General features: G+C 48.6%; 1 protein-coding gene across 3 annotated transcripts; it reads left to right on the top strand.

The window, feature by feature from the left end:
- Positions 1 to 7103: 7103 nt before the first annotated feature.
- Positions 7104 to 21372, top strand: LOC129343694 (transmembrane protein 229B-like). Of its 3 annotated transcripts, none has more exons than XM_055000055.1 (2): positions 7104 to 7166; positions 18938 to 21371. In XM_055000055.1, exon 2 carries the CDS (start codon positions 18948 to 18950, stop codon positions 19440 to 19442), a length of 495 nt encoding a protein of 164 aa, XP_054856030.1. In that variant the 5' UTR covers positions 7104 to 7166; positions 18938 to 18947; the 3' UTR covers positions 19443 to 21371. The 3 variants fall into 3 exon arrangements, with proteins under 3 accessions (XP_054856030.1, XP_054856028.1, XP_054856031.1); XM_055000053.1 differs by having other exon boundaries at positions 7105 to 7175; XM_055000056.1 differs by lacking the exon at positions 7104 to 7166 and adding an exon at positions 13537 to 13939 and having other exon boundaries at positions 18938 to 21372.
- Positions 21373 to 21671: the final 299 nt, after the last annotated feature.

Genomic DNA, 21671 nt, shown 5'->3' on the forward strand with positions numbered 1-21671 from the left:
GTCCATCTAATCTGAACACGGAGGGTTCTCTTCACCATCCTAAGAACCAGACTAAACTTCCTTGAATGTGTCCAATCCCTATTAAAAGCCACCTGTCTTTGTGGATGTTAGTACATCTTGTGACAGTGAGTTCCACAAGCCAATTGTGCATTATGCAAAGAAGTAGTTCTTTTTGTCTGTCCAGGATCGACTGCCTATCAACATCATTGGGTGTCCCTGAGAAGGAGAAAATGTTCTATTACCTTTTGCCACCCCTTAGCTCACTTACCAAATTTCTTTTCAACACTTTTATAGCCGTCCATCGTCAGGCTCCTTGGCCTTCCTACCTGACCGTTTCTGCATCTTGTCCAGCTCTACAGTCCTCCTGAACCTAAACTTCAGCACCAAAATAATGGTAAATAATTTTGCAATCTCAAAGAACTGGGTTAGAAAATAAGGGCAAGTTATGCAATCAGGCCTATTCCTTGGGAATTAAACAAGGAAGAAAAATACGCTTCTGGGGAGCAGATCAAGAGTTTAGGAAGTCCTGCTGCAGGGGCAGCTTCTCGTCTAAAGTTGAGGTGGCCCTGAAAGTTGCTGTGGAAAATGGCTCTCGCCCTGGGTTACCTGTTTGTTCCAACGACTTGTCTTGAATTGGGTCAGCACTGCAGGCCTGAGAAGCTGGGAAAGGGGCAGAGCAAATGTCCCACATCATGAGGCCTGTCTGGCATTTCCAATTTTGGTATGGAAAAAAAAATCCCTTCATCTACAAGCTGAGAAACTCCTAAGAGTAACATATAAATAAAGGCATTATTTTGGTCCCAGCCTTGGCTCGGAGAAACAGACACCAAGCAATAACTCGGACAACCCAGACATATGGGAACAGAGCGGGTGTGCCGGAGAGGGCACGGGGTTGCTGAGACTTGGCTTCTGCAATCAAGTTTGCCTGGAAAAAGAAGGAAGGCACCTCGGAGGTCGTCTTGATCAGATGAAAGATCCATTTCCAGGTGCTTCTGAGAGGCTTTCTGGTGGGACACGGCAATAGCCCTCCTCCTCCTGGTTATTCCCAGCATCTTGCAGTCAGAGGTACACTGCCTTTGAATATGGAGGCTCCATTTTGCTACATGCCACTCCTCAACACGAGCACCGGCAAATTGTTTTTGTATAGAACAAGGGCGCACTTACAGAGCGACCAAAGGCACTTTGTTTCTTAACCAGCTTTGGGGGAATTAAACCCAGAGCTGTAACCTGAGTCCAAAGCTTGCCTCTGGGTCTTCCACTCACATCCTGATCCAATCCAAAAATGGCATCAAAACCTGGCTTTGCCAACTCAGCAAGTCAACAACCCTGACTCGTCCAGTTCTGTGGGTCCCCTCAGATGGCCCCTGCCCAGTCTTTAAGTCAAGCCTCTGAGTGGCGAAACTGATGCATCTTTTCTCATGCGTACACATGTGCAAGAATGCTGAAGCAGACTGCTGAGTGCAGCCAGGCATTCCACAGGTTGAGGAGATTCTTTTTGAAAAACTGGTAAGGGAATGCAAGGAACCATCCAATGCCTGTTGCTGACTGAGTCCATTGCACCTTAGAGACCGGCTAGATCCCCTGGATAGGAGCTTTCGAGAGTCAGCGCTCCCTTTGTCAGAGTGAACCACCTCCAAGATAAGATGGACTTCGGATCCGATCCAGCGGGGACCTTGTCTGAATTTTCACCGGTTAGAAATGCAGAACAAGACCCAGTTTTCGCCACATCTTCTTAGCTGGTGGACCGATGAGCTCTGGTAACTTCCTCCTCCATCCCGCCCTTGGAAAGGACCCTTGTGCGCTGGGGGGGAAACGGGGCCAGGAATCCTAAACACCCAACTATGTCGCTCTCGTTTCCATCGGCTCTTAAGAGTCCCGCAGCTGAAATCAAGCATCTGATTTCCTTCAAACATTTATTTCAAAGATATGTTGGGTTGGCGGGGAGGGGAGGGGGTGTTTTTGGAGGAGAGGGTTAATTTTACACGTACGAGTCAGGTGTACCTGCCTCCTCCTCCCACTCTTGCAATAGGCGGTTGTAAAATTTCAGTCCAAAGGCTTGCCCTGCCCTCTAGTGGGCAATGAGGGAACTTCTCGCTTCTCTCCCAGATTTGGATCATGTTCCCTAAAAAACAAACAAAAACAAAGGGTGTGTGCGTGCGTGCGTGTTTATTACAAAAGAAGATAACTGGGGTGGGGACAAGGGCATAATATTAGAGCTCCAGGGGTCACACAATAGAACTGATGGCACATAGTTTCACGGCAGGTAATGGAAAGTATTTCTTCACACAACACATCGCCGACTTGTGGAACTCACTGCCACAAGATGTAGCAATGGCTTTAAAAGCAGGTTGGATGCATTTGTGGAAGCGGAGGAGACTTCTATAAATAGTTATTAGCCTTGAGGGCCGAATGGATCCTCCATGTCCAGAGGTAGCATACTTCTGAGGTGCTTGGGAGAGATGAAGGGTGTAGGCTTCAGGGCCTTTGTGCCTTGCTTGTGGACTGTGGCTGCTTGCTTGGGAAATAGGAAGGCGGGCAAACGGACCCTTGGTCTGATCCAGTAGGACTGTTCTTGTGTGCCTGTAGGTACCGACCCAGTGGGAAAGGGCACAGCTGAGTTGAACGACGCCAAATGAGGGGGCAGCCCCCCCCATCCACTCCCTGCACAACTGCGCTTATATACCACCCTTCTGGACAGATTAGTGCCCCACTCAGAGCAGCAAACAAAGTCAGTGTTATTATTATCCCCACAATACAGCAGGGGAGTTGGGCTGAGAGGAGGGGCTGACCCAAGGCCGCCTGCAGAGTTCATGGAGGAAGTGGGAGTCGAACCGGCAGAGTGCTGATTCGCAACCCTACCACTTCACTACTCTGCTACAGCAGCTCCCTTATAATAATAACTGCACTTATATTCTGCTTTTCTAGACAGATTAGAACACAGAATAAAGTCAGTATTATTACCCACACAATATAGCGGGGGCTAAGGGCCAAACTACAAGTGACGAACGACACTTGAACGGCAAGTGTATTCCTCCCTGTTCACTTGCCCTCCGCTCGCTCTCCACTCGATCCACTTGCCGTTCAAGTGTCATTTGTCACTTGTAGCTTGGCCCTGAGAGGAGAGGCTGACCCAAGGCCACCTGCTGAGCTCATGGCAGAAGTGGGAGTCAAACCAGTAGAGTGCTGATTCACATCCCAACCAACAACTCTGCTTCTCACAGAGACCCTCTGTGGCAGCCCCTCCCCAAGGAGAATTCTTTCCAGGTAACTGAGGATCAATGGCAAGCGCTGTTTCTGACTTCCCCATGCTACATGGACCGTCTGCAAAGGCCAGCGGGAGCCCAAGTTGCAGGATGTCACAGTGTAGGGGGAAACACTTGAAAATACAAGTTTTGCTGAAAAGCCAAGAAGAGTCTCTTCAGACTCTCCCATGACAGGGTTTCTACCAGGTCTGAAGCCAAATGCTGCAAGTGAGTGACTTGAGGGTGTGTACTCCTTCCTTGTACGTCAAAGTAGTTCACTAACCTGCCTGAAAGGTGCACCCTGTTCTCCCTTGGAGGACTTCTTGACTTCTCTCAGTTTTGCAACGTACACCTCAGGTGCCCTCAAAAGGCTGTTGTGTGCTCTCCTCTCCTCTCCTCTCCTCCGCATTTTGGCAGCCAAACATTTCTGCCCCTCCCACCAGAAGTGGATGCTCCTGGTTTGGTCTGGATCCATATTTACCCACTGATGTCCTGATCCAAAAGTGCCACAAGGGCCCTCAGTGTACCCTTCCCAGAGCCAAGCCATCACAAGCTCTTAGGGCGAAGCTACAAGTGACGAATGACACTTGAACGGCAAGTGTATTTCTCCCTGTTTACTTGTGCTCCACTCAATCCACTTGCCGTTCAAGTGCCATTCGTCACTTGTAGTTTGGCCCTTAGACTCATCGAATCCTAGGGTGGGAAGGGACCTCTACGGTCATCTAGTCCAACCCCCTGCACAATGCAGGACATTCACAACTATCCCCCCCCACCCAATGACCCCTGCTCCATGCCCAGAAGATGGAAAAACACCTCTAGGATCCCTGGCCAAACCAGCCTGTGGAAAATTGCTACCTGGCCCCAAGGTGGCGATTGGCATTACCCTGGGCATGTGAGAAGTCCACAAGAACGAAGCACTGGTGTAACCCATTCTCCCTCATGATCTGCCCAAGTTCACCGAATCAGCATTGCTGTCAGGTGGCCATCCAGCCTCTGCTTAAAAACCTCCAAAGAAGGAGAAAAAGGAGAAAAATCTTGGACAAGAGTCAGTGAGGGAAAGATGGCTGAAATCTGAGCGGCAGGCAAAGTCAAAAGATGCTCCTCCCACCCCCGCCCCCCAATCCCACCTCTCATTTCTAAGCACACAGGTGCTGTCAGAAGTCATGTGCTCGAAACAGGCTGCCACATTTCTTTTCCAGGCCTTGCTCTTGTGCCTTTCACTGGCCACTTGGCTTGCTGGGGTTTTATTTATGTCATGCATAGTCCACCTTTTCCACTGAGACTCAAGGCTGCAAGAAGAGGAGTTTTCCTGGGCCTGCTGCAAACACCAAAGGAAAAGATTTCATTGTTAGGGGAGGGGGCCAAGTAGCTGCTGCCCACTGGTGCTTCCCCACCCCCCAAATCCGGGTAGGTCAGATCTGCATGTTTGTGGCCACACACCAAGGAGAGGAGGCCCACTTCATATGCACAGAATCTGGGCTCCCTTACTCTTCCAGCACTCTGTTCTTGTCTTTAATAATAATGCAAACATCCAACAGGTGCAGTTCCCCCAACAGGGACACAGAGGAAAGCTCCGCCTGCCACATTTCTGCCTCTCAGAACCCTTTGAAGAGAACTGGAGGGAGGTGAGTCAAAGGGCATTCCGTTCACCCTCTGGAGCCAAGACCAAGTCAAGACTATGGAGACAGGGGTGGGGGGCCTGTGGCAGGCTAAGAGAGTTCCCCCACTCACGCGCATCTCGCACAGGCAGCACAAAGGCTAACGGGCACTAAAGACAGCATCAGTGGTGGCCCAACGATCGGCTTGCCCAAATTGCAGGAGATAAAGGAATGCCCTCTTCTAATTCAGTTCACATAGTTGCCTGGCGCAAGACTTGATCGCAGCAGCCCCTAAAAGACCTAAGTTTTGCAGGCTATATGCTTTGGAGAGCCAAGCTCCATTCTGACAAAGGTCCCAGATTGGGCACTCTGGGAAGCTTATGCCCTGAAGAAATTTGGTTGGTCTTTAAGGGGCTGCTGGACTTGAATCTTGCTCCTCTACTGCAGACCAACAGAGTTGCTTATGCTCCGTTCCATCATTTCTCGAGCTCTGTATTAGATTTCTGCTGGTTTTAAATCCTTGCAAATTTGCATGTAGGTACCCTATTGCATGGTTTATTGAAAGGTCTTTTGAAATCATCTGTACAGACTCACACTGTGTAACTCGCCTTGAGTCTCAGTGGGAAAGGTGGACTACAAATAACGTGAGTAAATAAAATAAATAAATAATACTGAAACTATTTTCATGCTTTATTGGTATCAACAGAGAAAAAAATGAAAATGGAAGGAAAAAAGGGGGAATGGATGACCAAATTGGGTGGTGGTTAATTTTTTAAAAAGTGGGCAAGAGTTCCACTTCCTACAGCTGCCTGCCACTCCTGCCTCTCCAAAGATGGCACCCAGCCAGGAACCTGGATTCACCGGTGTGGTGGCATCAGCTGATGTGCGGGGCATCCCTTAAAGGGCCAGTAGCACAACCAGTGAGGTGCGAACAGCTGGGCTGAGGGAGGCTGGCTGGCAGATGGCACGGTGAGCAAAGGGGCGGTGCATCCCAAGCGGGCAGCACATGCGTGTGAATGAACGTGTGAACCTGACCCAGACTGCTACAGCTGATCTCTGACATGGTCCCCTGCCATGTGCAATGTGCTGCTTTCTTCGGGGGAGCGGGCATGCAGGCTAAACTGGGAGGTTACTGGTTCTAATATCACCAGGAGTTTCCTGAGGTTGCAAGCCTGTGCTTGTCTACTTTGAAGTAGGTCTTCTTGAACAACGCACATTTGTGTAGGAAGGCAGAGGATCAGGCTGCACCCCACCACAAGTCTGTCTCAGTCTTGATCTATAAAATGGGGACAATGACTCTGGCCTACCTTACAGGACTGTTGCCCGCAGCATCGAGTGAATGTGTGTGACACACTCTTAGCACTTAGGACAAAGGGCTGTGGGACTGCCAGGCTGTGTTTGTGGTGGTCAGAAGACGCACACTTTCCTCCTCTTGGCCAAGCCAGTTCACAGTTTCCTATCTCAGCTTCCCTCATCTGTGAAATGGAAGCCAGTGAGTTGGCCTCGTTTCTAGAGGCGGTGATGGCTAAATTCCAGGGGCACAGAGGCTCTAGGTGCAGGATTTGGGTAAGTGGGTTAGACTAGAGAACTTGTGACATATGAATGAGAAAAACAAGACTGCCTTTCCCTCAGGCTGTGGGTGGATCTTCTATTTTTAGGAATTTACAACAGCAGCAACAACAACAACAACAACTGATTTATATGCTGCCCTTCAGGACAACTTAATGCCACACTCAGCACGGTTTACAAAGTTCATTGTTGTTATCCTCACGACAATCACCCTGTGAGGTGGGTGGGGCTGAGAGAGCTCTGAGAGAGCTGTGACTGACCCAAGGTCACCCAGCTGGCTTCAAGCGGAGGAGGGGGGAATCCAACCCGGAACTCCAGATTAGAGTCCTGCTGCTCCTAACCACCACACCAAAGTGGCTCTCAGCAAATAATTAGTTTTCAGTTAGCAAAGAAAAGGTCCGCTGCCCCCGCCCCCCGCCCATCAAAACAAACACAGTTCGGAGTGTGAACTTCTGCAGAGATCCAGGCCCAGGGCACAACCCCTGGGAGAAATTCCGCAGCAGGTGGATCCCTGCCCTTCGCCAGCCTGCCTGTCTTGGCTCCCCCGCCCTGCCTTCTGTTCCAGCCCCTTCCACGCAAGGTGCTCCTACCTCAAGGAGACCTATCCCTCCTCCTTGGCTGTCAAGTGGGGGAAGCAAACTTAAGTCAAAGTGCTCTTCTGGAAAGCCAGATGCGGCGCGGCCTTTCCTTCCTGCACAGAAAGCACCCCCCCCCTGCAGCCAATCCAAAGCCTGGCTGGGTTTCTCCGGAGCAGCAGGTAAGACAGGTGAGGAACTCTTTGCGATGGGCAGGCCGGAGCCACTTCCAGCCTGAACTGGTTCTCCAGCTGCCTTTGGGGGCCCAGCGAGAGCTGGCATTGCCATTCCTGCCAGAGCAGCTACTGTAGGGGGCTCCTGGCTAAGGGAGATGGGGGGGCAATGCCCTTCTTCTGAGCCTGATAACCCCCTCCAAACCACTCTGAAGCACACCAGCCTTCTGCTCCTCACCGCTGGGACAAACAGCTGACAGGTGCATTTGCTACGTGCCGGGACAGCGGGGGTCAAAAAGGGATTTTATCCCCCTGCTCAAGAGTTCTGTTGTCCATTGTCAGAGAGAGCCTTGAACTAGACCCAGAAGTGTAGCAGGCAGCAGCAGTGTTGGATAGTTGTTACAGTGCAAGACTGGGGTTGGGGAGATCCAAGTTCAAATCTCTGTTCTGCCATGAAGCTTTTGGGGTGACTGAGTCAGCCTCTTTGTTTCTGTCCTCCCCACTTTTGTAACCTGTTCACAAGTTACAATGAATGCATGTACAATCAATGTACAGTTGATTTTCCTTTATATGTGGTGTTTAATCATTCTTATGTTACGTTCAGTGTTGGTACAGCTGAAATTGTGATACAAACTCCACATTTCCAGGGTAGTAAAGAGTCCAGTAGCACCTTTAAGAATAACCAACTTTATTGTAGCATAAGCTTTCGAGAACCACAGCTCTCTTTGTGAGATGGTCTACATCTGACGAAGAGAGCTGTAGTTTTCGAAATCTTATGCTACTATAAAGTTGGTTAGTCTTAAAGGTGCTACTGGACTCTTTTGGGAACTACAGACTAACATGGCTAAGTCCTCTAGATCTATTTCCAGGGTATGAGCTTGTGAGAGTCAAACCTTCTTTCATCAGATGGAAGGGAACTCTAACTCTCAAAAGCTCATATCCTGGAAATCTAGATGGGTAGCTGTGTTAGTCTGCCTGTAGCAGTGGAAAAGAGCAAGAGTCCAGTATAAGACGAACAAAATTAGTGATAAGGTATGAGCTTTCATGAGTATCTGAAGAAGTGAGCTGTGGCTCACGAAAGCTCATACCCTACCACTAATTTTGTTAGTCTTAGAGGTGCTACTGGACTCTTCCTGGAAATCGAGTTGGTCTTTCAGGTGCTGCTGGATTCAAATCTTGCTCTTCTACTGCAGACCAACACGGCTGCGCACCTGAAACAAACTCCACACTTACCCAAGTACTGGCCTCCAGTTTAATTTGTAAAGTGACATATTGGCTCTTTTTTTACAAACAGATGTATGCATGTACAGGTGTTTGCTGTCACATGCTCGGGGCTACAGAGTTGTTGTGAGGTCAAAATGTGGGGGGAGAACACTCTTCTTTCTCGAACCCAGCACAGGGAAAGAAGGGGGGATAAAACTCAAAGCAATTACTGCTCTGTTGTCTAAACATTTGTGCAAGTGATTGTTATATGAAAACCAACCAACCGAGTCCCACAAAATAGTGTCCTACTTTTTATATTAAAGCTACCACGGCAGCTTATGATTAAATCATAAAAACAATTTATACAAACAAATTCAAAAGCACCAGAAGCCTTAAAACAAGCAACACAACAGGAAATAACACATTAGAAACTAAGACACCAGCAAACAAAACAGCTGACCCAACAGCAACAGATAAAACCACACGGTTTCAAATCCAGAAAAAATGGGTTTCAAATCCAGAGAAAATGAAAGCGGAGAAAGAGCCACCAAGCCAGCCAGGGCTTTTTTTCAGCAGGAACGTGGTGGAACGGAGTTCCAGAACCTCTTGAAAATGGTCACATGGCTGGTGGCCCCGCCCCCTGATCTCCAGACAGAGGGGAGTTGAGATTGCCCTCCGCGCCGCTCTGACGCTCTGCGGCACAGAGGGCAATCTCAACCCCCCTCTGTCTGGAGATCAGGGGGCGGGGCCACCAGCCATGTGACCATTTTCTCCGAGGGCAACCCTCTGAGTTCCACCACCTCTTTTCCCAGAAAAAAAAAGCCCTGAAGCCAGCCAAATTCCCCGGTAGAAAAGGAGGGTTTACAGCCATCAGCTAAAACATCCTGGGGCAGGGAGTTCCACAGTCATGGCACCACCACTAAAAAAGGCCCATGATATGTGGGAAGCCTCAGGTGGTGGCAGGACAGTCTATCCAGCAGACCCAAGTGCCTGAGCAGGCGGAGCTGGAGGAGGCAGCCCTTCCTCGGAAGACTCAATCTTAAATTGTGTGATCCTTATTCCAGCCCTTGCCGATGCTTTATCCTGTTTGCTAATTGCAAGTCGCAGTGCTGGGCACCCAAGCCTCCACCTCCAAAGGTCCCCAAGTCCATAACAGCTGAGTGATTGTTGCTAGAGACTGTAAATTCAGCACAAATCAGGACTGAGCCTGCAGGACTCCTTCGGGCTGGTGATGAAGCAGCGTGAAATCACAGATCTCATGATGCACCCGAGGATCTTTTGCAACATTGCAAGGGATGGTGGAGTGCAACTCCTGGATTGCACCCGGACGCATCGCCCACCACTTTTTGCTATGTTGCAAAACAGTCTGAGTTGACACTCTTCTGGAACCACACATTGCAGCCCTGTAGGGCAGGCCACATTTATGAGTCCCACACATTGGAGGGGGGGGGCTTGACAAGTTTGCAGCTGAGGTATGGTTTGAACAGGCAACCTCTGGCTGATTAGATCTCTATCTTTGGTACCAGGCAACACTACGAGGGGTGGATGGAGGAGATGGGAGGGATTGCGAGATGATGGAAGAAGGCTATTTCTTTCTGGGCCTGGAGTGCAGAACCTCAAAGAGATAGTAAAACTTTGGCATCGGATGCCCTGGTAGGGTAGCGTTCAAGGGATGGATCACAGAGAGGGGCCCCAAATAGAAGACAGAGTCAGGCTACAGGATGATCTCGACAGGCTGGGAAAGTGGGCTAAAACGAATAAAATGAATTGTAACAGAGATAGATGTAAAGTTCTGCACATAGGTAGGAAAAATCAAATGCATAATTATAGGATGGCGGGGGACTTATCTTGGCAGTAGTGTGTGTGAAAAGGATCTAGGGGTCTTAGTAGACCATACACTGAACATGAGTCAGCAGTGTGATGTGGTATTAGCTACCAAAAGGCAAATGCGATTTTGGGCTGTATAAACTGAAATATAGTGTCCAGAGCACACGAAGTGTTGGTATCTCTCTACTATGCTCTGATTAGACCTCACCTAGAGTATTGCGTTCAGTTTTGGACACCACAATTTAAGAAGGATATAGACAAGCTGGAACATGTCCAGAAGAGGGCAACAAAGATGGTGAGGGGTCTGGAGACCAAGTCCTATGAGGAAAGGTTGAAGGAGCTCGGTATGTTTAGCCTGGAGAGGAGACCACTGAGAGGTGGTATGATAACCATCTTCAAGTACTTGAAAGGCTGTCATATTGATGATAGTGCAGAATTGTTTTCCGTTGCCCCAGAAGGTTGGACTAGAACCAACAGGTTGAAATTAAATCAAAAGAGTTTTTGGCTAAACATTAGGAAGAACTTCCTGACAGTTAGAGCGGTCCCCCAGTGGAACAGGCTTCCTCGGGAGGTGGTGGGCTCTCCTTCTTTGGAGGTTTTTAAGCAGTTTGGTCACGGATCCTGGAGATGTTTTATCATCTTCTGGGCATGGACCAGGGTTCATTGAGTGTGTATGTGTGTGGGGTGTGTGTGTGAGTTGTGAATTTGTGAACTTCCTGCATTGTGCAGGGGGGGGGTTGGCCTAGATGACTCTGGAGGCCCCTTCCAGCCCTAAGATTCTGTGATTCTAAGAATCTTTTTACTGGAGCCCTGCTTTGCGGGTTTTGTATGAACTCTGGCTAACACACAAGCCTTTTCATTTCAAACCAGTGCTCGAATGCAGTGAGAAAACAACAACCATAATCCAAAATAATCCAGGGAGTGGCAAGGGCTCATCGAAGACAAACCCTTTAGTTCTGGGCCTCCAAAGCTTCTGTTTGAATAAGAACTTGTTCATCTTCTGTGGTGCCACCAGGCAGGGGGGTTATTTTCACTGCAATGGACTGACGTGGCCGGCTTCTCCTCTCTGACTGGCACGGTCAACTATTACACAAGAACCCAACCAAAGCCTTTGGAAAACAAGTGCTTAAATGATAGCGCCAAAGAATTCCGCCGCAGCCACAGGTTCAAATCCCCCACACTTTGTGGAAGGACAGGTAAGACTTGATCAAGAGAGGGACAATATTAAACCTCCCAGCTCTGTGCCCGGAGGAACCTGCCAAAACAAACGGAGCCCGTTTTTAACTACTGGCCTCAGCTCAGCTGCCTTGGCAGGGCGAAGCAGCCAGCCCACGTTGTGACCTCTTGCATTGCTGCGGTAAACAAAATGTAATGCGCAGGAAACACCTCACACGTTCTCTGGGGGTCCTTTCGAAAAGCTTTGATCTGTTGCGCTTTGGGGTGCAGAAATGGTGGCAGAGAGGGGTGAGCTGAACCCTTTCCGCAATCGCTTGTTCTCCTGTCTCTCCGTTGCCCCATTTGGATTTGCTAGGAAGGTCAGACTGGCCCATCCTGGGAAGCAGGAGGAGCCCAAAGTGCCACTTCCAAGCTGCTGGCATACCTCCTGTTCATTTCAGTGAGGCTTGAGCAGGAGAACTTCTCAGGGATTAGATCCAGAGGAGTTAGTCATGTTAGTCTGTTGCTGCAAAATAATAAAGAGTCCAGTAGCACCTTAACTTTATTGTAGCCGAAAGCTTTCGAGAACCACAGCTCTCTTTGTCAGATGCCATCTGATAAGGAGAGCTGTGGTTCTTGAAAGCTTAGGCTACAATAAAGTTGGTTAGTCTTAAAGGTGCTACTGGACTCTTTACTATTTTGCAACTACAGACTAGCACAGCTAACTGCTCTGGAAATCTAGTTGGTCTTTAAGGTGCTACTGGACCCGAATCTTGCTCTTCGACTACAGACCAACACCGGACAGTACACCATACCATCTCTAATTCCAATATCCTTGCTGCTGAGTGCCCTCCTCTCCCAACAGAAGCTGACCATGACACCTGAATCGCCGCCTGTAACAGTTTCCTTGTTGCTCAAGGGTTTCAGATCCTTCACGTCCTTTGATCTCCATAATCTGCATCGTTTGCAATGGTTGTTTCCACAATCCATAATCCAACAGCCCTGTTGGGTAGGCCAATGCTCCTCAGAAGCCAGGGATGCAGACCACTGGGGAGCGGGCATCAAATATTTAACTGGCTGCTAACTCACCACTCTCTGTGAAATTGCAACGTGTGTATGTGTATATGCAACGGAAGCAGGTCTATTAATCGGCCTCTTACTGGTAGCATTTCCCGGGGAGGGGCATGTGGCACGGAGGCATGCTTGGCTGATAGGCTGTCCAAGAGTCATACACATGATATCCCGGCTGCACAGACAGCAATTTTCACCGGTGTGTCAATCCTCCACCCCTTTTTTCCCCTGGCAATGTTTAGGAGGGGGAAGGGGACAGACTGAAGGGAAGAGCCCTGCAAGGAGATTGTGATGATGGTGCACATTTTAGATCCCTTCCATTCTTCTGAGTAGATCGTGGAGAGTTGGGAGGCAAGAAACACAACCAGAAGCTACTCGATGAGATCCAAAACCTTGGGCATCCTTCCGTGGCATTCTTTACCTTTCTTCCCTTTGAAAAGGACGGGGTGTCGATATGCACCCCCTGCCTTCCCTGTCTACTGTAATTAGAGCACACAAGTACACCCAAGATATCATAGGCATAAGCAGTACATTTTCACTCCCCCCCCCCCACACACGCACACACTCCAGCTCAGATCTCCCCAGAGGGCTCCTGCCCTCCGAGATTGTTTGTTTCCGTGGTGTAGGGTCTCTATTTCCCAACTGCAGCTCCAAAAAGCTAAAATAGCCTTCCGTGGCCCATAGGAGTCTTGTTAGCTGGGGAGGATGAGCTGTTCTCTGAGAAAAGCGGCGTCTCTGGAACCTGGCACCCTGTTTACCAGGAGAGATCTGAAAGCAGAGTAAGGTGCCAAGTTGGCAACCTCAGGGGAGGAATGCTTGGAAGCAGGCGAGGAACCTGCTACACGGAGGGGGGAAAGGCAGAGGCGAATTCTAACTCCAACTGGGGCACGAAAGAGCCAAACTGTATGCCAAGCCAAGAATCAGGTTTGGCTGGATTCAGGGCTCTGGAGGGTTTAGCCTCAGGACTTAGGGTTCTGCCGAAGTTCTCCAGAAAAACAGAGTTTTTTCTGAGCAGACAGACTGTCTTTCATCACCGAGGGCACGGCTAGAACTGCAGGCAGCCAGTCCCTGTGCTTAGAGGTCGGCTCTTCCCCAGCAGCAGCTGATTTCTGAGTCCAGCCACAGGGGCTCCTCCACTGCGGGAAAACAGTCTCTTCTGTCCTGGGTTCAGAACATGAATCTTCTCTGTGAAGTAGGAGTGGAGACCGTGATGGAAATGGAGTGGTCCTTCCGAGGACAATGTTTGATTGCTGGCAAAGGTATGCTCAGTGTCATGACCACGGGGAAACTGAGGAAGTGACTCAGCCACCAAACGGGTGGGCGGGCCCCACTGTCAGCATCTGTGCTACCTGCCAAAAGAGCCGCAGCTAGAAACAGCCCTGGAGTTCAAGCTGGGCTGCTGCAACCACTAAGTGCCTCTCCCTTCCCGAGGAGGAAAGAGGCTCTTGCAGACCCTCTGGGTTTACTCACCAGTTCACTGCTTGAAGGCCACCGCGGGAGGGAGAACCTGCAGCAGCAATTCAGAGGTAAGTACCTCACTTTGGTTTGTGGTGGAGGTAGCCTAGAGAGCAGGTTTTGAATGCCTTGGAAGAGATGGTTCGATTGCAAAAGAAAATCAACAAAAAAGCATCTTCGTATGACACTCTGAAGTCTTTGAGCCTCTCTTGGACACATTTTTTGTGCATGCGTGAATGTCGTCAGTGCAGGAGAGAGCATGAAACATTGTTAATAACAATTACTCAGATAGCCACATGGAACCTTCAGGTTCAAAGGCAGTCTACCTCTGAATCCTATTTTGCCAACGATCTTTTGCCCAGAGTAGCTGGCATTGGCAAAATCATACCAACATCAATAAACGGACAAAAACATTGAAAGCAATGGCTGCCGCAGACAAATGATAACACAACATTAGCATAACAAAGTCACATCATTTGCAGCCTAGGCAGACCAGGCAGCTAGGAACAAAGGCTACAGGAACGATGGAAGGGAAAGGATCAGTGACAAGTTTGAAGCAGAAAGAAGAAAAAGCAGACACTTCCCATGTGGTTGGCTTGGCTGCCAAACGCAAGTCAGGAAATTGTTCAGAATTGGGGCGTCTTCTTTCAATATGGGGATGTTCTTGGTATCAATTCAGCTCACGTTTGCTGGCAAATGTTACCCAGGGCTCCAATGGCAGGTACCTTGGGCCGAGGCGGGCACCTTTTCCAGCCCAAGGGCCACACCTGGCTTTCTGCGTACTTTGGAGGGCACCAAGTTGGCTGCTGTCCCTTCCTATTTCCAGAGTCTAATTTGGGGCCCTCAAAAGTGGGCAGGGAGGCCCTTTCTGCCTCTGCTGCTCTTTATGGCCCTTGAGCTGTTACTATTACAGGGTATCAATCCTGTAATAGTAAAGAGTCCAGTAGCACCTTTAAGACTAACCAACTTTATTGTAGCACAAGCTTTCGAGAACCACAGCTCTCCTCATCAGATGCATGCATCTGATGAAGAGTACTGTGGTTCTCGAAAGCTTGTTTCGTCCATTGTAATGGTCTCTGACCGCAAATAAATTCATTCATTCATTCATTCATTCATGCTTTGTCCATGCATCTGACGAAGAGAGCTGTGATTCTCGAAAGTTTATGCTATAATAAAGTTGGTTCGTCTTAAAGGTGTTACTGGACTCTTTACTATTTTGCAACTACAGACTAACACGTTTAACTCCTCTGGATCTACAATCCTGTAATACAATCAGATTACTGAGCAGATGGAAACAAGCCAAGACTTCTCTCCCTAAGAAGCATCTCGACTGAATTTTAATTGCCTTTCTATTGTCTTGTTTGTTGCTTTTCTGGTGGATTGCTTTTTAAAATGGGAACTAGCATTGAATTGGTAACGTGGCACATCCACAATTGGTTCTGGCTGCGGTTTCCAAGACTTCTTCTCTAAAGCTGCCCTACACCGAGCACATTACAGTAGTCTAGCCATGGCCTGCTCACAGGAGCCAGCCTGAGGTTTCTGGGCAGCCTTTTATTGATTGATTGATTGATTGATTTGATTTATAGTCTGCTCTCCCTGTAAGCAGGCTCAAAGCGGATAAACAACACAATAAATACATATTTTTATTTTATTTATTTATGTCATTTATAGCCCACCTTTCTCACTGAGACTCAATGCGGATTACATAGTGTGAGATTAGTACAGTCAATATCCAGGACATTTCCATAAACAATGCCAGAGGGTGAATAAAGACAAGTTTACAAAGACAGAGCATTAGCAAGAATCCAATACAGAGTTGAAGAAATGCTGGAACAGAACATAAACAATTCTATAATAAAAACATATGATAAAAACTAGTAACCATCACATAAATACAGTGATAAAACGACCTCGAGCAGCACATATTGCATCCCACATCTCAGACATCATCAGGGTTCACGAGGCAGGGTGGCCAAGAACCAGTTAGTACAGGGTCCGGGGCACATATCCCCACCCCCGGGGGACTCAGTGGATCCTTGAATAGACAGCCCGCATGGCTTACCAAAGCCTACCAGCGCATTGGTTTGTACTTGCGAGGGTCCCTGTTGGGCTAACATTGGTTTGTACTTGCAAGGGTCCCTGTTGGGCTAACACAGTGTCAGACTAACTGCCTGGGAGTTCTTGGGTCTAATCTCACTTTCCTATGTAACTTGCTGGATAATCTCAGGCCAGTCACACTCTGTAAGGTGGGCCTAATGTCGCCCACCTTATAGGGTTGTTGTGAGGATAATGTGGGGAAGAGAGAATTGTGTACACTGCTCTGAGCTCCTTGGAAGATAGGTGGGATAAAAATGTGCTTGTTAGGTCCAGTAGAGCCTTTTTATGAAGGGCAGATCTGAGGCGACACAAAGAAACTTGATTTAGCACCTTAAAACCACAAATCGGTTCTTTGGGTTTGTGATCATTTTGTGAAAGCTCGGCATTTTGGGACCGAATCCAGAATCCTGAGAGTTTTGGCCCTTCGTCCCACAGTCCCTTTCTTCCCAACTCATGCAAACCAGGCAGCCCGTGCCGATTTTGATTTCCATAATCTATCACCCAACTTTCAGCTTTTCTTTGGACATTTTGTCCCCCCTTTTACAAAATGTACATACAGCTCTAAAGGAAGTCTGAGTATACAGTCTATTCTGGAGGAGCAGACGGCAGATCTTTGTATTCTGCGTGCTATCACAGGAAAACGCATTCCCAGGAAACTGACAGGTATGGGAGAGAAGGCTACTATAACTGGAAATCCAGCTGAAAAACTGGACAGAGAAAAGGTCTTCGGACCAAGAGCAAGAACCAACTTTTATCTGGATTGTCTGCTATCTGCTATCCTGTTCTAGACACACCATTGTCTTTTGCAATTCCATTCCCGAACTGATAATCTGAATTCCCAAAACACCGAGACAAAACAAACCATGAGTCAGTTGCTGGCCCTCTTGGCTTCAGAGGAAGGCCTGGGAAATTCCTAGAGTTTGGGGGTGGTGCCTGGGTAGGGGGAAGGACCTCAACAGTGAAGGACCTCAACAGGACCTCAACAGTGAATAAAGCCATAGATCCCACCATCCAAAGCAGCTGTTTTCTGCAGGGGAACTGATCTTTGTTGCCTGGAGATCCGTTCTAATTCTGGGAGATCTCCAACCCACACCTGGAATTTGGCAACCTTATCTGGGGTTGCCTGTTACTATCTGTCTGGTGATTGTTTCAGCTATCCATTGGTGAGACGGGAGCAGATCCTGGTAACCTGCGGGCAGCATATCCTTATTGTCATATCCTTATTGTTGTTGATGTGAAATGCACACACATTATACCTATGTATGAATATTCAAAACTAGGCGGAAATTGTAGGCCTTTTTGGGTAATGAGTGTCTTATTTTAACTTATGCAGGTGTGTTTCGGGAAAGGGTTGCATTCAACGATGAAGTCCTGCACTTGATGGCATTCTTCAAGTGAAACAGGGGCCCATTCAATTTAAATTGGCAATTATGACGCTGTTTCCTCAGCCCTTTTTATAAAGACTTTGCTATTGCTTTCCTTTTGTGACATAGTTGAGTTTCTAAGATGAGCAAGATTTGGGTCCAGTAGAACCTTAGAGACCAACTAAGGTGCTCCTGGACCTGAATCTTGCTCTTTACGACAGATCGACATAGCTACCCGCCTGTAAGGAGGCTAGGGTAAGCCTAGTCTCTATCAACTTTTGCTGAAGCTAGCATATAACCCTCAGGGCCTGACCCCTTTAGTTCTTCAAGATAATTATCAATCCTTTTGGGTGAAGGCTATCCACTGCAAACTGCAGAATTTAGGGTTCTCTGTAGGAAACATTGTAAAAATGGGATATGACCGAGTAAAAGCAATGGTCAAACAAAGGGTGTTTGATATTGAGCGACAAAGAGACAACAATGACCCCATTTTTTTGGTCTCTTAGATATGTTGTCGCTCCGGCTCCGTATCTCTCCCTTTCAGAGGTACCTAGCCCACGGAGAGCTTTTACCTTGGCAAGATGGTGAGCTCTTCCCTCTGCACTTTTGGAGGGGAGATGTAAACTTATCCCTATATAATCACCCCATTACTTAAAGTTTTTCCAGTCTGTTCTGATGTTGATATTTCAAAGAAGCTTTTAACGGCCGTTAACCAACAGATTATTATTAATTGTGCCAACTGGAGAGCCAGTTTGGTGTGGAGAGCCAGCTTGGTGTAGTGGGCCGTTTCCACACGGCTTACCTTTTGCTGGAATGCAGCGTGATCTCGCACGAAATCGCGTGATAACAGCGTCTTCCTGCCGCAATTTCATGCGAGAACACGCTGTATCCCAGCAAAAGGTAAGCCATGTGGAAACGGCCATGGTTAAGAGCCCAGGACTCTAATCTGGAGAGCCGGGTTTGATTCCCCCCTCCTCCACTTGAAGCCAGCTGGGTAACCTTGGGTCAGCCCCACCCTCCTCACAGGGTGTTTTGTTGTGGAGATAATAATGACATAATCTGTAAACCGCTCTGAGTGGGCATTAAGTTGTCCTGAAGGGCAGTATATAAATCTTATGTTATTATTATTATTATTCAAATCCTTTTCAGCAGCTTGCAAAACCAGTTGGGATTTTAATCTTTAGTAAATTTCAACTGCTGCATAGCAGGATTGACTTTTTGTATCTTTTAGTTGTCTTAATGTAAATTTTTCTGATTTTTCGATTTGTGCTGGTCCTAGACCGAATAAATCTGAATCTGAATATTTTTACCCACCTGTAACTTTCTAAGACGAGCGCTCTGTAAAATGGCTCTTCCCATTTGTTGAGTGGGTTGCCTGCTTTTGCTCTGCAATGATCTCCGAAGGAGACGGACTGGGCTCCCTTAAACGGGCCCCCTCTTCTGTACCTGTGCAGCTGCCCCCCCTCACCGCCCGAGTCCCCCGTTCGAGACGTACGATGCTCTAGGGCCCTGAAAGAACATCTCAAGGGCTGGCCATTCCTCGGGGATATTTTCGAGTACGGAAGAGGCACCCAACACATGAATCCTCCCATGTCTTCCTCCCTGCAGGTCACAAGCCATGGGGAGGAACGCTGAGCCTTTGAGCCCGCTGTGCCGGTGGTACATCTATGCCATCCATGGCTACTTCGCGGAAGTGATGTTCACGGCCACGTGGGACTTCGTTGTGGACCGGGACTGGAGGTTCCAGGGGGTCACCAGCGTGTGGGCCCTTTTCATCTACGGCACTTTCGGCACGATCTTAGAACATCTTTACCTCCTGCTGATGAGCCGCTGTAATCTCCTGGTCCGGGGCCTCCTCTACACCGCTTGCATCTACCTCTGGGAGTTCAGCACGGGCTACATCCTCCGCTGCTTCAATGCCTGCCCCTGGGACTACAGCGGGTTCCGGTTCAACTTCATGGGTCTCATCACCTTGGAGTATTGTCCCTTCTGGTTTGTGGGGTCCCTCCTGCTGGAGAGGGTGGTCGTCTACAACACGCTGCGTCTCAGGCTGGATGAGACCTGGAAACCCAAAGAGCACCCTTTACCCAGAAATGAACTAAAAGATGACTGATCTGAGGAGGGGAGCGGAGGGGAGGGAGTGAGGAGAGGACTAGGATCCGCTGCCTTCCCCTGCCAGTGCCCGTCCCACCTTTCTTTGGACTCTTTTCACAAGGCTTAGGAGCTGGGAATGTCTTCCTGTCTCATTCAGCCGGCACAGGATAGCGGCCTTTGTCCTGTGCGGAGGAGAGTTGGAGTTGGAATTCTCCCCACTGATCCCAAAGCAAACTGGATAATCTCTCAGCCTAGCCTACCTCACAAGGTTGCTGTGAGGGTTATATAGGGGGAAGCCCTGTATGCGCCAGCCTGAGCTCTGCAGAGGAAGGCTGGGAATCAAAAGTGATGATTATTATGAAAAAGAAACTTATTATAGCTTCTAGCAACCTCTGGGGAAACAGGTGCTCGATTAGGATCTATTCTGCAATATGGTGGAGTTCCAGTTTCCTACTGGGCATGGTCTTAGAACGTCTTTGCTTCCTGTTGAGGAGCCGGTGTAACATTCTGGTCTTTGTTAGAGGCAAGCTCGCCAATTTTAATTCTTCGGTACTTACTCTTCCTGTTTAGCAACAGCTGGATTCCCTCCTACCTGCATGAAATGTAGGAAGACTCTCTAATTAAATGGGAGCATCCTTAGGACACCACGTTCGTTCTGAGCATAGCTCAGGGGCTCCCTCCTTAAAAACGGATCAAAGAAAACCTCCACTGATCTGGTTCAAAGGTCGAACTGTGGGATGGCTGTGGGCAGAGCCCCCCAGTGGATGCTTCACCCACGATTACTACAGGGAAGGGGGCAGAACTGAGCTTTGCATTTCCTCCTCCTCTTTTGGGACTGTTAACAGGGTTTTTTTCCTTTTCCAGCAGAACCACATTTTAGCATTTACAGCCAAGCTGGAGCTCTAACTTTGGATTTCCTACATTGAGCAAAAGTGGGGTCACACTCGATAGTCTCGAATGCTGCTTCGGCCCCTAGGAGTCTATGGCTAACGACAGCCGTCCATGAGGCTGTTAGGGTGATCCGTCTCCCAAATAAAGAGAGCCACGCCTTGCTTCCTAACAGTCTCACAACCCAAATGAGTAGCAACAAAGTAAACAACGTCCGTCTCCTCCCCCACTTTTGTTTTATTTTTTCAGCTGCACAGCAAACATGTTTATTCATTTATCTATTCATCCAGCTCATTTTTTAAAAGGGAGACATAGTCTATTAAAAATGTAAAAACTGCGCTACGGAGGATTCATGGTGACATCACAGGTGCCAGCTAATGAGCTCCATGCAAAGATAGCATCCACAGAGGAAAGGCATGTCTGGAATCAACATGTTGAGGGCCCTGGCCAAGCCACCCCCGGCAGAGCTTTCTTGTGGCCTTTGCTTGCATCTCTAGCCAATGTGGGAAGCTGGGGCTGGAGCCAGGAGAGAGTGACCCCCCACATGCCTTCACGATTGATATGGAGGGATTTATTGCGGCAGACGCTGGGGAGTGGGGGTGAGGATCCTGGAAAGACCCTTCATTCAGAACCCGGGGGTCTGGACCACAGCTGCTGTCCCCTGCACACACCAGCAGAAAACTCTCTCACCCTGCCAAATCTGCCCCCAGACCGGCTCTAGCCCCTGCCTCCCCCAACTGATCACCAGAGTCTCTGGTGTGAAGAGTAGGATCTTTAGAAGGGTTACGTGTCAAACAGATATCATAGAATCATAGGGTTGGAAGGGACCTCCAGGGTCATCTAGTCCAACCCCCCTGCACAATGCAGGCAATTCACAACTACCTCCCCTCTACACCCCCAGGGACCCCTACTCTATGCCCAGAAGATGGCAAAACACCACCAGGATCCTTATCCAAACTGGCCTGGGGAAAATTGCTACTTAACCCCAAAGTGGCGATTGGCATTACTCTGGGCGTGTAAGAAGGGGCCAGGAGATGTAGCCCCCTCTAAATTTTAATCTTGGAGCATCTTCAATGACCATGTGTGTGTATGTGTGTTTGGCACTTCTCACAGTGGAGGGTGGTGAGCAGTGGGGTGCCACAGGGGTCGGTATTGGGTCCAATGCTTTTTAACTTGTTTATTAATGATTTGGAATTGGGATTAAGCAGTGAAGTGGCTAAATTTGCAGATGACACGAAATTGTTCAGGGTGGTGAAAGCCAGAGAGGATTGTGAGGCACTCCAAAGGGATCTGTCGAGGCTAGAAGAGTGGGCATCTATGTGGCAAATGAGGTTCAATGTAGCCAAGTGCAAAGTAATGC

This window comes from Eublepharis macularius, chromosome 15, assembly GCF_028583425.1.
Source record: "Eublepharis macularius isolate TG4126 chromosome 15, MPM_Emac_v1.0, whole genome shotgun sequence".
In the NCBI taxonomy this organism is placed as follows: Eukaryota; Metazoa; Chordata; class Lepidosauria; order Squamata; family Eublepharidae; genus Eublepharis; species Eublepharis macularius.